Here is a 17,431-nt window from a genome sequence, read left to right as displayed (position 1 = left end):
CTACCCATCACAAATCAAGCGTGGCAGCTGATACAAAATCAAGAGAAGGATCAAAGACTCCAGAGCTCTCATCTCAAAACAGTTTCTAGATATTTCCTGATGACTTCTTTATGTAGCTTCACCAAGTCATCAAACAACCTCCAGACCTTTTAAACCCATGCCCCACTAAGATGTGAGAAAAAATGAGCAATGAAAGCATTATTTAATACAGACTCATTTTCTTTTTTACTTTTCTAATTTTCAATTGGACAGGACTGTACAGGATCCTGAAGGGCTGGCACTGCCTGATGGCACGACACTGTGAGAGGTACAGCCAACTGGCAGGTCTCATTTTGAAAGACACTGAGGTGCTGGAATGTGTCCAAACAGTAAATAAGGTGGTGAAGGGTCTGGAGCAGCTGAAAGAGCTGTGGTTTTTTAGTCTGGAGAACAGGAGAAGGAAAGGTCAGGGAAGACCTTATCTCTCCCTGCCTGAAGGGAGGTCATAGTGAGGGGGGCATTAGTCTCTTCTCCCAGAAAACAAGTGACAGGACATGAGGGAATGGCCTCAAGTTGTTTCAGGGACATTTCAGACTCCCTTTTTGGAAATATTTTTTTCACAGAAAGGGTTGTCAAGCATTGGAACTGACTGCTCAGAGAGTGCTGAGTTACCAGCAGGTAACTCAGGTATTTAAATGACATGTAGATGTGACATGCAGATAGGGCCAGGGTTTAGTGGTATACTTGGTAGTGTTGGGAAAGCTGTTAGACTTGATAATCTTAAAGGTCTTTCTCACCCAAAATGATCTTATTATTCCAAACTGAGAATCATATGCCATGCCAAGACCCCAGGCAGTTAAAGAACAGGCTTAAGAAATGTGTAGGGAAATGTGTGCTGAGCTTATCCTAGATGGAAACGATTCCTTAGCTAGAGCACACACAATGTGCATGCTTCATTCATTTCTGCTGGATTTGGAAAGTGAACGTTCTTCAATGGCAATTTTAAGCTCAAAAACAGCCTGGAAAATAGAGTGCTTCATATGATTCATGTTTTAAAATCAAAGCAGGCTTTGTAGGATTATTTTGCTTCTCTGAAAAAAAAAAAAGGGTATCGCCACAATTTGGTAATTTGTTTACCCCAAGAGTCTTTGCCTGCCTCTGTCAGGGAAGGTCTCCATCAATAAGACATTGGGGTGTAGTAAACAGACCCTGACCTCACTCTAGTGGGTGAAGATAAAAGAAAGGACTTAACCTCTAAGCTGCCATGAAACACTTCTACCTCAGAGGAAAATATGTGTTCTCCACACATTTTCTGCTCCCATGTCAGGGCATCATGAGGTCCATCTGCCTGTGGGAGGGAGCCAGGAGCAGGGACTGGCCATGGGTCTGGCAGGGCCATGATCTTCCCAACCAGAGCCTGTCCCACAGCGTCCAACAAGGGAGCAGGGATGGGGTAGGGATGGAAGAACAAGTCAACTCTGATTTCATGAGAATCCAGCAGGACCACAGGGATACAGCAGGTCCAAAAACTACCATTTGAAGGAGTGAGAAGTTGCACTGAAGAGGGTATCTGCTGTTTTCTCCTCTAAATTTTCTGCTTCAGCAAAGGAAATTAAAAAGCTACAGGAGACCACATGGAAAACTGCAGAGAGTCTGAAGGAGAAAATAAATTTCAGGAGCTGCCAAAAGAGTTTAGCTGTTAGCAACTGCCAGCAAGCTGCAAATTTGAAAGAGCCATCAAGAGCCAGTATGGGTAGCAGTCTAAATTCCAAACCCCTAGTTCCTCTATGGATTACACTGATAACCTGTTAAGAGGTATTATCTGCAAATGCTGCAGGGTATAGTGAAAAATGAGTCTGTAGTAGGGAAGCAATTTATCAAGAACACTTAAAGCATGACTACATTTGTGACACTTAGTATATTCTGCAGGTTTGGCTTTTAAATGCCACCATTTTTCCTTGACATTCGCAATGGGCTTTCAGCTTAACCAACTCTGACTGACTTATGACAAATAATGGGGGATCACACTTTTTTCTAGTCCATAAAATCTCAAACCTTGAAAAAGTGGTCACAGCTTAATTCTTTAACTTTATGTCTGATCAGACTCTCTTATAGATGCAATATTGGGTGCTTGAATGATGGAAATATGAGCAGAAGAGTAGGTCTGAGATAAAACTAGGTGGTGTAACCATGTCTAGAGAAGGTTTTTATTCATCAAGCATTGAAGTGATAGAATGTTGTCATCTCAAAGGTTTGGGGAAACATATGTTAAAACATGAAGATTTACTTGGAGAGCAGCTGAATTCCAGAATTATGCAAGAAAAGGAAACACTATTAAAACAAGGCTAGTGGCCACTTCCAAGATGAAGGAACACCTTCATACACAACAGTGAGGGAGAATTTTCCTTAATCCAAGCAACGTACTGACAAACTGTGATATTTATTTATTCTTCTGGCTTTTCATATATCTTTAAGCCACTCACCCCAGTTTTGGAGACTGAAAAGAGTAATTAGCTAGCGATACTTAGAGATCAAGAAATGAAAAATCTATTTTTTTTCTTTTTTAAGCATTTCTTAGACTATTGTTTTTCCATATATTTTATTCCAAGAATCTGGATATAGGATTATTCATAACTGTAACTTTTAGATAAAAAAAGACTTTGTCACTAAAAAAGTATCTCCATTCCTTGTAGTTTAAAAAAATAAAGGCAGACATCTACCAAAAAAAGCATTCACTAAAACCATGAGAAAATGTGGCTGATTTCTGTGCCTGGAGAAGTGTTACAGAGGCAGGCCACCACACAGCTTAAAAAAAAAAACAAGTTGTCATCAAATTAAGTTTTATTTCAAAAACCCAGATGACTGATTCAAAGTATTGTAAGTTTGCTGGGACTAGTATTTTGTCCTTTGGTCACAATAAAATGCACAGTAAGTTCAAGTATACTCCTATCTGTTAAGTAGTTCAGTGTTACAACTACTAACTATCTGTTACAAGTTCAGTATTACAAGTACTAACTATCTGTTAAGTAGTTCAGTATTACAAAATATCTTGGACAATTTATGTAGCCTTTATGTAAATTATAATCTTGGTTGACTGGACCCAGCAAAAATGCTAAAATTTGCTTCAAAGCTAGAGCATGACACCAAGCAGAAAAAGAAGAAACAGCAGTAAAATTTGCAGATAAATACTTTCTAGTTGATAAAATAATGGCATTTTTTCACTTGGAAGTCCTTCCATTAAATTTAATTTTTGAATTCTTTTAATTACAATGGATGTACTAAGAATTTCTTTTCCAGTTCTGGCTGAGCATAAGCACTGAGGTTATTCATATAAGCTTTGTCATCTGAAAGTCTGGTTTAGCATCATTACAGTCATTGGCAAGAGAGAGATCTCTTCAAATTATTTTCATGCTCTACATCTCCCATGTTGTCTCTACGAAGAATTAACTCTGGTGAATTAACTCTGACATAACAAAAAGACTTTTCACTGAATGATATACAAGCCTTATACAAATAATGTCTATATTGCAATGTAATAAAAAGTACTTATATGTACATTTTATTTGCACTTAAATCTCTTTTTTATACATAAGATTTATCATCAAAAAAGTTATTCAGAGTTGATTAAGTTTAAAAAAAAAAATCTATCAACAAGTCCTTCCAAAGACAACTTCCTTATAACTTCCTAGCAAGTAACTTAAAAAACAGAGTGATTCCACATAACTGGTCGTTTGCATTTCACCTTGAATTATATCAGAGCCAAAAACTTTTAAAACATTGAAAGTCCCAGAGAAACAAGTTAAAAACCCAAACAGAATAAAAAGGCAGCTCACATCAATAAAATATTTTCTCTTACATTTGGGTGATACTCTGTGAAATTATTCAAGAGTAAATACTGTTTTATCTCACAAAGATGGTGCTCTTCCCTGCAACAGTCCTTCACTTAGATCACTGTTACATATTAACATACACCTCTTACAAGCTTCAGGAAATTCATTCCATAGCCTTGAATTCTGGTTTGCTACCCGACATCTTTTTTGCCTTAAAAGGCCTTAGAGGTCCAAGACCCTCAAGAATACAACATCAGAGAAGGAGCTTCTAATCTGTGTTAACAAGCAGCTTTGAAACACATATTTTTGACTTGTTACTGACCAAGGGGAGACAAATTTAAGACACAAGATTTGAGTCCATTAAAACATTCAACTGAAATTCTCAAAGTAAAAAGAAGGCAGGGAAGAAAAACAACCACCAAACAAATCAAACCAAGCACCAAGGATTATAAATAACACATTCCAAAAACACTCTGAGAATTTGATTTTCTCATGCAGGGTATCATGCAAATTATATTTGGCAAGTCCCCACTAAAGTGGACTAATTGACCACAAAAAAAAAAAAAAAAAAAGAAAAATTTATTTCATCTTCCCTTCCTCCTGATTTAAACACTAATCCTTCTCCAGGTAAGAACATGCTGCTGTGCACTGAAAAACCAAAACCAGGAATCACATCTCTCAGGATTCAGAAGGAAATTCCACTTCCTACACAGCAGATGGCTTTGTTCTTTGTTTCAGCAATATAGCTTAACTGTACATCATACTTCTTAATACACTTTTCCCTCCTAGTCAAAGAGATGGCAGACTCTTTCCTCTCAGACACCACATTCCCTTCAACCCTATACAGAATGGAATCATTTTGGTTACTCCATAGTATCACACAGGTGACTTCCTTCCATGTTGTTCCTCAAAGAGCATATTCCTCATGAGATATGTCATAATATTTGTTATGCATGTTTTAAAAATTATCACCATCCCAAAGCTAAATAAATCCTGAATACTGATCATCAAAAAAATAGATAGAACAATAACTCTTCACATAGACATGAAAATCTCTAGACTCACAAAAATGAGGTTACATAAATAAAACTTCATTCTGTGCTCCCAAAGAAAAAGAAAATGCAAAAAGGGAAAGTGCCAGTGTGCCTGACTTAAAAAGAAAATTCTTCATCAAGGGATTATGTGCAGAAAAGGAGAAAGCCCATGCTGACATGGCTGCCCTATGTTAGCAGCAGCAGAACACAGCTGATACAGACAGTTAAAGACAGAAGAAATTTTACAGGTGTTTTGATTCCTCAAGCAGATACAGTGCCTGAATAATGTCCTACTTTTTCAATCAAAAACACTTGTTAGCATTCTTAAAAGAATGAACTGAAACCACTATATATACATTAAATAAGCAGTTCTTGTCATTTGCCATGTGTTGAACCAGACAGTTACAGTTATTTGATTATCAACTCAAATGGATCAAACAGGTTTCGTTTTCTTGAACCAACAGTGCCTCCAAATAAGAAAAGCTTGAAACATAAAGAAAGGTGCTGACAAACACAATTCTTGCATATGTTTTTTTAATAAAACATCTACAGAAATTGTTGTCAACAGTTGCTGCATCAACAACTTTTTTTTAATACCATCTGCACAGGCACTTTGCCAAAAGAAAATATCCATAGAGTGGGACATAGCAGGAAAACCAAAGGATATTCTGACAAAATGGAAATGCAAAGGAGTCAAGTAAGTGGACACTCTTGACAGCACAGCAAAAAATAAAATAACAAAACAAAGCAATAAACAGCAAAAAAAAAAAAAAAACCAAAATAAAAAAGACACTAAAGTGCCCATTAATCAGACACTTATTAAAAGTTAATGTGGAAGTAGACCTTCTGCACCTCAAGGACTAACACAGAATAATGGTTGTTCCATTATACAAAAATAAAAGTTTAGAGAGCAAATAATGTAGGTTCATTTGAGTCATGGCATTTAGAAGTAGGTTCTAATTGAAAAGAAATGTTTTAAAAACAGACAAATATAAAATGTTTATGAGAAGTAGAGGTCCATAGTGGGTTGTCACAGAGAAAAAAAACCACTTTGTACTATTTTAAGATTATGGAATATGAACATTAATTAGAATAGTGGAAGAACTGAAGGTATAGGAATTATTTCCTCCAGTAGCATTAGGAAAAGGAGTGGGCTGAAGAGAAACAAAAATAACATGACACATGGCAGAGCTAAAAGGACAGATTTTAACCTAAGAGAAACTTAAGAAAAATCATGTGGACAAATTTTTAAAAGGGCATTGTTTAGAGAGGATGGACTCCATCAACATTTTTTATTTGTCATGAGGTATGGCTGCAGTCTCAGCTCTGAAGCATTATTCCAGTTTATCTATTAGTTTATTTTTAAAGGTCAATAATCAAATGCTGTAACCACAATAGGATAATGTATGTTCCTACTGGCAACTTTATTGTTAATGAAGACCCTCATTCCTGAAGAGATACAGGTGCAACAACAGGTGAGTTCCAGATGATTAATTTTGCATCCAAGTAAATAAATTACATTACATATAAGGAAGCCAGTGTCAATACTTAATTTAGATGACCTCAAAGTATTAAATGCATAACCTGAATCTTCTGAGGTTCATATAGAGTTTAGGAAGTGAAGACCCAGAATTCTCTGTTCTCCAACCTATCTACTTAAGCCTAAAATATTTTCAGAGTGGCATATCAAGAAAATTAAATGATCAGTCCTACTCCAAATTGTAAATAGATCAATACATTTGTTAACAGCTTTTGATGTAGAGTTCCTGTGTGTTCTGCCTCACAAACATCAGATTTCCAGCTCAAGGAAAGCATGTCAGGTCTAACAACTACAGTGTCACTCTATTAACTTTTGTCAACAGAAAAATAGATCCAAAACTGTGATTAGTACAATGTCCATACATGCAAGTGCTTATGAAAACCTATCATTCTCTTCTGCCAAGAACAGTCTGTCTTCCGTCAAAATAGGCAAGTTGGAATATTTCTGGCTATGTAATTCTCTTCAATATTTCCATTCAAGAAGGAACAGATTTGTAAGGAGTACTTGTTGTCATTTTATTTAAGGCTAAAAACAATAGTTTTTCAAACACTGATGTTCAATGTTTTCACTCTGAAACATCACTACTTCTTACAGTTCTGATTTGGCTAAGTTTTGGCCACATGCCAAGTCAATGGAACCCAAAAATAATGTCTAAAATGCATGAATTCCATTGCACCACTTTGTAGAGCATTTTTTTTTTTTCCATTGGCCTGTACTAGAAATCACTGGGAGGCCCAAAGTACCAAGCACAGAGCAAACTGGAAAAGAAAACATGCTGCCAATGGATGCAACAAAACCTCACATATTTATATAATGTTACAACATAGCTCTTCTCTTTTAGCTTGTATGACTAAAGACACATCAGAGAAAACAGAAGGGAATCCCTTGGTACCCTCATTCTAGGCTTATTCTTCCTTTTGGCAGAACAATTCACTAAATTCAGGTTCATCCTTTTCACTGTATGAGGTTTACATGCTGAAGCAGCTGTGAATAGACTCCTAAAGAGGATTGCAGGTCACATGTCATTGACATGGTGGAGGAGGTAGAATTGCTCCTATCACATCTAGGAAGATTAGAAACAAAAGAGTATTTGAAACTGCCTTTACTTTTTTTTTTTTTTTTTTGGCAGTAGAGAGAATGAATTGCATCAGACCACAAGAGTGGGAGGAAAAGTCACTGCAAAATATTTACTCTATGCTACTCAGGATTAGACTTGTTACAGTAAATTCCTCAAAAGCATAGTTTTTCCTCCTCAAATAGCAAGTGCAAAGCCCTGCCAGACATATGAGCTCAATGTAGCTGCCAGGGTGGCCATCTGACGGAGATGCTTTCATATTTCACCTCAGAGATCTCCACTTCAGGCAAGGGAGCTCTTGCTCAAAGAAACTCTGCTCAAGGATAGCAGGGAGTGAATGGCAGATGGACTGTGTTTACTGTCCTTACTGACTAGCACAGAAAAGACAGTAGCTCTGAAAGTGTGAGCAAAGCCTTCAGCCTTTCACAGCTGCTTCTGAATGATGCTAATTCACACAGTACTGATTCAACTGCTTCTGCTCCACTTTTTAAAACTGAGGGGCTCTAACTGCCAATCTGTTTTATATTTCACCCTGTCCAAAAGAAATATTAAAAAATGCAAAGAAAAAAAAATAAAAAGGAAAAAACAAACACAAGTGCATTACTTTGGAACCTACGCAGTTCTGACAGCCCTGGCTCCAGCTCACAGTGCTGTCCTTGATGTAGCTCCGACCTGCTGTGGGCAGAGCTCTGTGTGGTCCCTGACTGCCGCTGGTCCATTAGCACAATTGTTGCAGTTTGTCCCTGCAGCCCCATTAGCCCCTATCAAGCAGAGAATTGCTTGCTTTGTCACTGTCTGTAAGCATTTTGGTGACTCATTTATCAGTTTTTGCTCTATTTCAGATAGTAAATCACTTGAGCTCCTTATGTACAGCAGGTTTTTTAAAAAGCCATATGATTTGCCAGACTACAGACTGTGACCTTTTTTTTTTCTTACTTCAGTGACTAATTTCTCCCATCTACATTAATCTATTTTTCCATCAACTACATTCAATTTAACATGAACCTCAGTTCTTTATTATATGACCATCGCTATCTGGGAAATTTTTGCTGCAGCTGAGGAATGATTTCCAGTGCTTTTAACACAAAAGGACAAAACACTCTAATGCCAATTAATTCTAAAGAGAGAGACATTTACAATTTGGGGCAGACTGAAAGATCCCCATTGCCAGCAGAACTGTGCTCTAAAACATCTGCTCCTGACAGCAAGCTATGAAAGGAAAAAAAAAGAAAAGAAATATTTCTTTCTGTACTCCCTTGTGGGGTGAGATTGTTTTATTTGATGAGGAATTATAGCCTTCCATGTCTTTATCTTGTTAACACGTCTTGCTTTTGTTTGAAAGACCAAAATGTAAATAATTATGAGTGCAAGATATTCAGTGTTAGCAAGGAATGCTGCTTACTTGGCTGTCTGGCTTCAGGGTTTGGGACCAACAAGTTCATATTCTTGTTACCTGCAGCTTTGGGTGGAGTTGAGATTTTTTTCACATCTGAGGACTGATTGCATCAGAGTCTAGCTTATAAACACAGCATTAACTTGTTTTTGCCTAATTCAATCCATAGCTAAGTACACCCTGCTCACACTCAGTATGTCGTGCTGTATTTCACCTTCACCCAGTGTCTCTTTGTAGCTGCATGGAAGAGTTTCCATTTGTCTTTTTCACTCCTTCTACTGCCCCTGCATTTTACTCATATCTGTCCATTTAAAATCTTCTCCTTCCATTTCTGTCTCTACATCTTCACTCCTCCTCAGCAGCTCCCCAGCAGTCTGGGCAGAGGATGAGACAAATTTTTTAGCCAAATGTTCTGTATGAACTAAGCTAACCAAGCTCTTATGTCATCACTGGGTATTAGACTAAATATTGCAAACCCTTCCTCTCCTCTCCCCCATCACGCCTTTATATTTTCAACAAAATAACAGTCATTGGAAAGAAGAATCAAGAGTATATAAACAAAACAATGCTGATTAACAAGAAATTTTCTTATAAAATAGAATACCTGAGTAAAAGTTTCTGTTTTAATTGCTGTTTCATTATATATTTTCAAAGTCACAATTAAAGAAAAAAAAAGAAAATATGGTCTTGGCAGACTGCGTCTGGCAAATGTATGTGGATCCATACACTTACCAAGAGCTGGGAGATGTGTGTTTAATGCTACCCAGAGCAAAGCAGAAGTTGTGTATCCATTTTCTACCAAACAACTACATTATGTAAGTCCCACTAGCATTACTCCTTTTTTGATTAGACCATGAAATCAAAATGCTTTCGTTCCTCTCCCTCTTTGCTCTGCAAAGTTCATCGGCTCCTGTTCCTCCTCAGGCTCATTGAGGTCCACACCTTAAATTTCAATAGCCCAAACTTACGGTCAATCATTAGATTCCTCTCCACTATTCCCTTTCTCAACTATTTTGGCTTCACTTTCAGGTCTTATTCTACCCCTTCAGCTGCAGATCCTGGGCCCACAGAAAAGTTGCCATGTTATCATGCAGACCATTTACCACCCAAAACCAGTGCTGCAGTGCCCGCCTATATGCATGTCCACCTGATGCAGTAATGTATGTAAGGACCATGGTTTTCTTATGCTCTTTTTCCCTTCTTCCTAGTCACTGTCCATGAGAACTCAATTATTTTTCCTCACATAAAACATGCACATCTACTTGGCAGAAAAACTGGGACAAAACTGAAATCTTATTAATTAGTATAACTTGTCCAGCTGCTAATGAAAAGTTATGATTTCTGTAAATCAGTCAGTATGTCAGAGGCTGAACACTTGCACATCAGCCAGGAGCAAAGCACACAGATCCATTTTCCAATTAAAAGCTTCATGGAGAGGTGTTGAGTGTCTGAGTTTATTTGCTTCATCACAGATGGCCAGCTACTCCTCATGTCAGCTATTTAAGCCCCAGGCATACCCCCCTGCTCAACAGTGACTGGCCCTTCACACCACATTTCTTTTCAAAGTTTGACTTGTTGGCTTTACTCTTCAATGTAAAAAAAAAAAATTCTGACAATAAAAGCCTTCTCCTGTTTAAACAGGGAAGTGTATGTAAGGGAAGTGCTGTGCAGTCCCGTCTTGTATATGACTGACATCTTTCCACAACTGGCCTAAGAGGTCTCACAGAGACAAACCCCATATTACCATATTATTAACTATTAGTAAAAGGGCAGCTGCTTTCAAAATTCAACAGCTTTGTGGAATGTCACAGGCACTCAAATGAAACACTTGATTTTTAAAAGTTAGTACACTTCAAATTCTTCACTGAGTGCTAAGCTCAGTGTATAGCCTGACAATTGGGAAAGTGTGAAGCAGTTAATTAGTATCCCCCAATTCTTTCAACAGAGCACTCAGAAACAAAAATTAATAATGGTGGGTTCTTGTTTACAAAATGTTCTGTCAGAGCAAAAAGCATTTGAGTGGCTACATGGGAGCATTGTGATTTTAGTCTGTCAATGGCAGAATAGAAATTGTAGTATATGACCAATCTGAGATAATGTGAATAATTATAAGCAATTAGCACTGAAATGATGAATAATACAAAGCAACAAAAAAATTAACTTAGAACACAGAGAAACTTATAATGAATGAAGGCTCTTTCTGTAGGCTTCATTAATAGCAGAAAGTATGTCAAAATCAGTCTTTAGCTGAACACACCTCTTTTGATCAAATGAAGTCAAACACTCTAAGTTACATCATATAACTACATTTCAGTCTTGTTTCTGTTACCATGGCAAGGTACCTTTTTCCCAGGAAATGCAGAACAGCGAATTAGAAGAGGGCAGCAGAATCCCACAATAACTTATTTATTTGCCTATTGTGCATAATATGGTCTTTCTGTTTTACTCCCTACCATTTAACCTAAAGTTTTGCTAGAGCTGCTTATTGCTTCTTTTGAGCTTTTCAGGCTTTGAATAGTATTTTATAATATTGTAGAGGCAACAGCAGGAAGCTTTAATCTAAGCTGAGAGAGTCTCAGCAGTTCCATGCCCCTACACAGTTTGCTCATGATAAGCTGTGTTGCAGCCACACACCTCCATGTAAGCAATAAATGTCTGAGAGGGTGAACCAAACTAAATCAATTGGCAGAGTTGGACTCTACAACTCTTTCCATATTATTTGTTTACTGCAGTGTCATGGCATTTAAAGATCCACATGGGGAATCAAAATGCAGAAACATTTACTATGGATAAGAAATGAGAAGGAAGGCAGAAGTGCCATCTTTCAGACAGCAAGCAAGATAACTTGAGAATGATGAAGGTGGCAGTTTGTTATGAAGTCATTTATCTGTCCTGGACTCTTCTCTAATGTTTGTGTGATTGACACTAAAATCAGAATGGTTGTTACACAAACAGGCAATTATGATGTGAAAATGATGCTTTCTCTGTTTGACTGTTGAATAGATGATCCCATTTTGTTCTAGTGGCCAAAGATCAAAATCAGCCTTAGGATGCACAAAAAAAAAGTAGTTTTATTGTTTTGAAGAGGATTTTTTTCCCTTAGTCTTTTCCCCTGTCTTTTAAATTGTCACATAAATTAAAGAAGCTTTTAAATTGTCACATAAATTTTACTTATTTAGACAGCAAGCATGTCTTCTTGACATCTAAATTCTAAACCTCATAAATGTCTTTTAAAAATAGCAATATATCAACATAATTAAAAATCAAAATTGAGATTTATAATCCCTTATGGTTAAAGGCATAAATTCACTCTCATATAGACTTTTCACTATACAGTACCTTCTCCTCTTCCAGTTTCTCCTGCTAACAGCAAATAAAATTACAATCTTCCTGCTGTTTGATACAAACCAAGGATTCAATAGACACGTTTAATTCACTGACCTTCTCACTGCAAACCGATCCCCCTACTGATCCTAGGAGATTCAGGAAGAGGTGGATTTGGTTGATTGTTTTTACTTTTTATTACATAAGTGAAACTGAGGGACAGGAGAAATGCTGAAAGAAATAGTTTTGCTTGCTGAAACACATTTTCAAGCAGATTTTTAAAATTTTGAGGGTTTTGCTTTTTTGGTTGTTTTTTCGTTATCCTTTAGATGGATTTTCTTAATGACTCTCAAAGAATAGAGTCTTCTAAGGACTATCATATTAAATGATCATAAAACTCCAGGGCCAAATTCATCCAAATATAACTTCAGTGGAGTAATGCAAAGTAATTACTTACGTGGAATTAAGAATTACTATTCACTTCATTTCTACAGATTACCTTTAATGCTCATGAACTCCTAAGACAAAAATAGCTGACTTCACCCTCTTCCTGAGAATCACAAAGGAGGATTTCAGATTTGGTTCTTATGAAACTATGCTGTTAAGTTCTTCCCATGCAAATAGCACTGATAATGATGAGACCAAAGAGCCTTTTTGGGGGCCACATTCTGTATGTACAGAGACATGGTGGAAGGGAGCAGCCTGTGTCTTTAGAGACGTCAGTGCTGACCTAAGAGTGTTGCCCTTGCTGCCACAAAGCAGCGTGGAATCTTCATGCAAGGTAAGAAGCTCATGAAGGTGGTTTGGACCAAGGTCCATTGACTGTAAAACTCACTTTCATGTAACTGTAATGAAAAGGATCCTGGTAAAGCCATTGTTTAAAGTCTGAGGAATCTGAGAGAAATTAAAAATCAAAATGCAGACTTCATCACCATATTTTGGTACCTTAAAAGCTGCATTTCTGATAGTTCAAAGTACACCACAGTTCAGTGCAAACATACACCTAGGCCAGCTGCATTCCAACTGAATAGAATGTCACTGGAGCTCATTCTTGGTCCACTTCAGAGAGGCATGCCTACACTGGCCACAGCAAGCAGGACTGAAGAAACTGTGTTGTTCACAAGAAGGCAGACAGGCTTATTTCTAGGGGAAGGACACTCTGGAAATACAGGATCATTGGAGTCACCATGGTGGATGGCCCAGATCTCCTCACACATAGTCAAAGGAACCTAAGGCAATGCAGTAAAACCTGGAATTAGAAGGTACTGCTCTTCAAAATGGAAAGTAAATAAGAAGGCATGCTGACAGGCAGGCAGCCCAATAGGTACACTAATCACAAAATACCTGCAGCGCTGTGCTGCAGTCAAACAGAAATGCTCGGTCCAAAATAGAGTGGACATCTCTTACCGAGGGTAAATGGCCCTGCTTAAACAAGAATACTTTCTTAAAGTTAACTTTAGAGAGCAAGATAAATCCCCTGTTCCATTAAATAGATTCTTTGGAAAGTCTTGTCTCAGTATACATTTGAAAAACTTAGAGAACCTGGGAATCTTATCCTGAAAGATAATTCAGCAATTTAAGTTAAGTAGATACATTAAAACAAACCATACAGATGTGCCAATTTAGTGAATCACTTTATGGGGAAAAGAAATATTTGGTGTCCTCTCTTTTTTAATTATCAGTAGTTTTATTTGCAAGCAAAAGAACAATTTACATTGAAAACTAATTCTAACGAAACTAATCAAAAAACTTGTGACTTTGCAAAAGATTATCCAGGTTTTTACCTGCATTCTGTTGGGTAGTCCCAATGATTTAAGGGTAATTGCACACATAGAGTGGTGATACAGGTCACATCAGTATTTGAACTGTACCTGATGTATATTGGTTAAAACACATGCTAAGGAAGTTTAATCTTCATGCCAAAAAAATCAATAGTGGAAAAGCAATAGGCAAAGATCAACAAGAAAAAATTTTGAAAGATCCTTTTCTGAGCCCTAAAATACTGCTATTGAAGATTAGATATACACTTGTCTGAAAGGGAACATGGGTATGGGTTTGTCTATTTAATTGTACCTCTCTTCCTAAATCACACACAGTAACTCAAGTTTACTCAACGCTGTGTTAGCAAAAGACTTGGAGTTACCCCCTGTGCTCACAGGAAGGAGAGCTCCTCCATGACCTAGTATTTGTCATGTCTGGCATCTGAGACCAGAGATGACTGCCAGACTGGTTCAGAAGTTCATAGAAGTTGTGTATCACTACAACATGAATTCATATCACTCACTGAAAAATAATAGGAAGAAGTTAAGCCAGAATGGTGAAAGCTGGTCCATAGGAAGACAAATCTGGATTTCGTTCAAGTGCCAGGATAGTAAACAGGACAGTAAATAGCACTGGCAAACACAGCTTTAGCAAGATATAGGTGTGAATTCACAAAAGAAACACCCTGTCTTCAGATGCACTCAGTCCTTACCTTCTCTTGCCTTGCCTTCCTCCCATATATATTGTACTTACCATGCTCTTTCAGAATAGGACATTAACTCATGCCTTCACATACTGAACTGAAGAACTTTTAAAAGATTTGTTTCTGCCAGTAAAAATTCTTAATCAACACAAAAAAATCCTCAAATACTCAAAGAAAAATCTAAAGGATTTATGGGACTTTTTGATCAAGGTGATAATTTGATTACTTTTTTAATATTTGGAAAGCATAGCTATAATGACTTCCAATTCTCACTCTGACAGAAACATATTAAAAATTGACTGGGTTGGCTGTAGATCTCTATGCCATACTTATGATGTGTCTAAGTAAAAGGCACAACAAAACTCACCCAGCTAGCCTGGCTGTCCTTTGCTCAGGTCAGGGAACTTACCAAAATGTCCCAAACTTTCTTTCTTCCCAAGATAAGCACATTTCCTTCTAACTGAGCTGCAAGGGCATGGGACAGGTCTCAGCCCTGCTCAGAGATGTCACTAGCACAGCCACAATTATGGGGAGCCCCAGGATTGCATCTCCCACATTACAGGATTTTCCTGATTTGTAGCCACACAACAAAGGCCTCCAGCATCAGGTTCCAGATATTGTGCAGGCACTCTACTTCACAACTGCAGCTTAAGCCTTGCTCAATGCAGACACTGCCAGGCAGCACTTTGAGGCCTGTGCTCTGTACCCAATCTGGAATTTGGATTAGGTACAGCACTTCTCTCACACTTTAGGTTTCACTCTAAAGATGCTCAAAACTACCAAAAAAAGTTGACAGTCCACCCTGGATGCCTTTCACTAACTGTGGTTGCTGCTGGTTCAAAGCTTTCAAAATCCACCTGAAATATTTTGGGGTCTATAAATTATTTCTGAGTGTTCACAAATAGAATTGCTGATACTGTACCCATCTCAACAGGAAAGATTAACACCCCTGCCCAGCAACCTGGACCTTTCCTGGTGTGGGAGAGGGTGCATGAGAAGCACACACTCTGTCCATTTGATGTGTGGTATGTCAGCTGTCAGAGTGGTGCTATATTGTGCCATTTTAGTATTTGCAGCCTCAGCTGTAGGGATTCTCTCTGTGTCTTTATGATGCAGTTTTCTGAAAAAGGCATGTTGTCATTATATTGCAAAGGCTTCATATTGTTGTCTCCTTAGTGCAAGTTTCATACCTCCTTGATGTTTCTCGTAGGCAACTCCTCCAAACACTGCCTCTTTCTTCATCTGGCAGCAGCCAACTGACTCCAATTCCCCTCAACCAACCACTCTACCCTTTTATAACACTCTTCTTATTGGCTACAGCTGTGGCCTGTTAAAGTCAGGCCTGTTCCCAATCTCTAATAATTAATCCAGCTGCAACTCTTTAGGGGGTAAGATTACTTTCTATATTTTCTTATATTCTATCCCCCTACAGAGGTATAGGGGGATGTGAAAACTATTTAATCTCTGTGTGTTTTCTGACACAAAGTAGAGAAGAAAAACCAATTGTCTGATCTTGAAACACAGCAAAATTGGAGTGTGGTGGCAATTAACACTGAGATTAATTTAGAAATCTGGTGATCCATGACCCCTCTATGGCAATTACAACTGCCCTGATGTTCCATTAAGGTTTTGCCTTTTTGTGTCAGTGGGAGAAATATTGACTTAATGAACATATGTATCTGTCCTGCAAGGATATAAAAATTAATTTTGATTTGCAAAAAAAAACATTCTGTTTGTTTTCATTCTTACCTTCCCTGCATGGGCACAGGAGTGAAATCCTTCCCAAGTGCAATACAGCCATCCTCCCTTATTGCTGACTTTTCACACAGGGTCTGTGACTCTCCAAGGCTTGCTACCATGCCATGATACTCCTTAAATAACTGCAGCTCATTGCAACTTCTGGTGACTGGCTTGGCTGCCACCTTTGCAGATAAAATGGTTTGATGTGACGATGTCTGATTCAGCTCCATCTCTTGTTTAGAAACTGTACTGTAATCTTTGTTATCCAAGTACATCTGTCCCTGGGGGGCGTTCTCCTAAAAAAGTGAAAACAAATATACTTGGATTAAATTGAATGGGCTCAATGTTTACTGCAGTACAAGCACGTTAAAAACACCAATCAGATTTCTTTGAGTGCATTTTTGAGAATTTCTCTTGTTCATTTATTTACACCAGGAACAATGTTTCAAACGTCTTTGCAACTTCAAAATTAGCCACTATAAGCACTGAATTAGATAAATAGATGGGTCATCTACTTCGCTCATGTCTACCATTATTTTCTCCCACAAATCTCCCAGTGACTTGCACTGACTTATCCCATAAAGTAAGGCAAAAACATCTCTGTATTAGTGGCACAAGAGTCGCTGCTGCAGAACATCTTCCCAGCTTACAAGAGCACTGCTTCACCACCACCACACAGCTTCTCTCCAGCAGCTGTGGTGACAGCAGCCTCATGGAAGCCATCACTCTCCACCAGGCCTTGTGCTCCCTTGGAAAGCCTTATCCTGCTGCAGATGGTGGACCCTCATGAAGCAGAGCAGGTACGTGAGTTTTATGAATAGAGTGTGCCATTCCAGCAGTTGCCAGAGGCTTTTATGAAATGTGAATCAAACCTTGATGAAAATGAGGTTTTATGATATGATTATTAATGGTGATTATAACAAAAAATAGTGCATAACAGTCGAAAAGCTTTTATGTTCTCATCATTAAAATTCAATCTGAAAAGTTATAAAAACCACTTCAGAATCCCACAAAGTGCACAACTCAGACATGACGACTGAATTAAAGATCAG

The 17,431-nt window shown here is 37.9% G+C and overlaps 1 protein-coding gene across 1 annotated transcript in view; it reads right to left on the bottom strand.

Annotated features, from left to right (window-relative positions):
* Positions 1-16,669, bottom strand: part of OCA2 (OCA2 melanosomal transmembrane protein) — a 160,518-nt gene extending 143,849 nt beyond the window's left edge. Inside the window, exon 1 of the mRNA XM_058799902.1 lies at positions 16,389-16,669. Coding sequence (XP_058655885.1) covers positions 16,389-16,654 — 266 coding nt within the window. The 5' untranslated portion in view covers positions 16,655-16,669. The remainder of the gene's footprint in view (positions 1-16,388) is intronic.
* Positions 16,670-17,431: the final 762 nt, after the last annotated feature.

This window comes from Ammospiza caudacuta, chromosome 2 (genome assembly GCF_027887145.1).
Source record: "Ammospiza caudacuta isolate bAmmCau1 chromosome 2, bAmmCau1.pri, whole genome shotgun sequence".
NCBI lineage: Eukaryota > Metazoa > Chordata > Aves > Passeriformes > Passerellidae > Ammospiza > Ammospiza caudacuta.
Note: the sequence above shows the minus strand (reverse complement) of the source record. Positions and strands in the feature narration are given on the sequence as shown.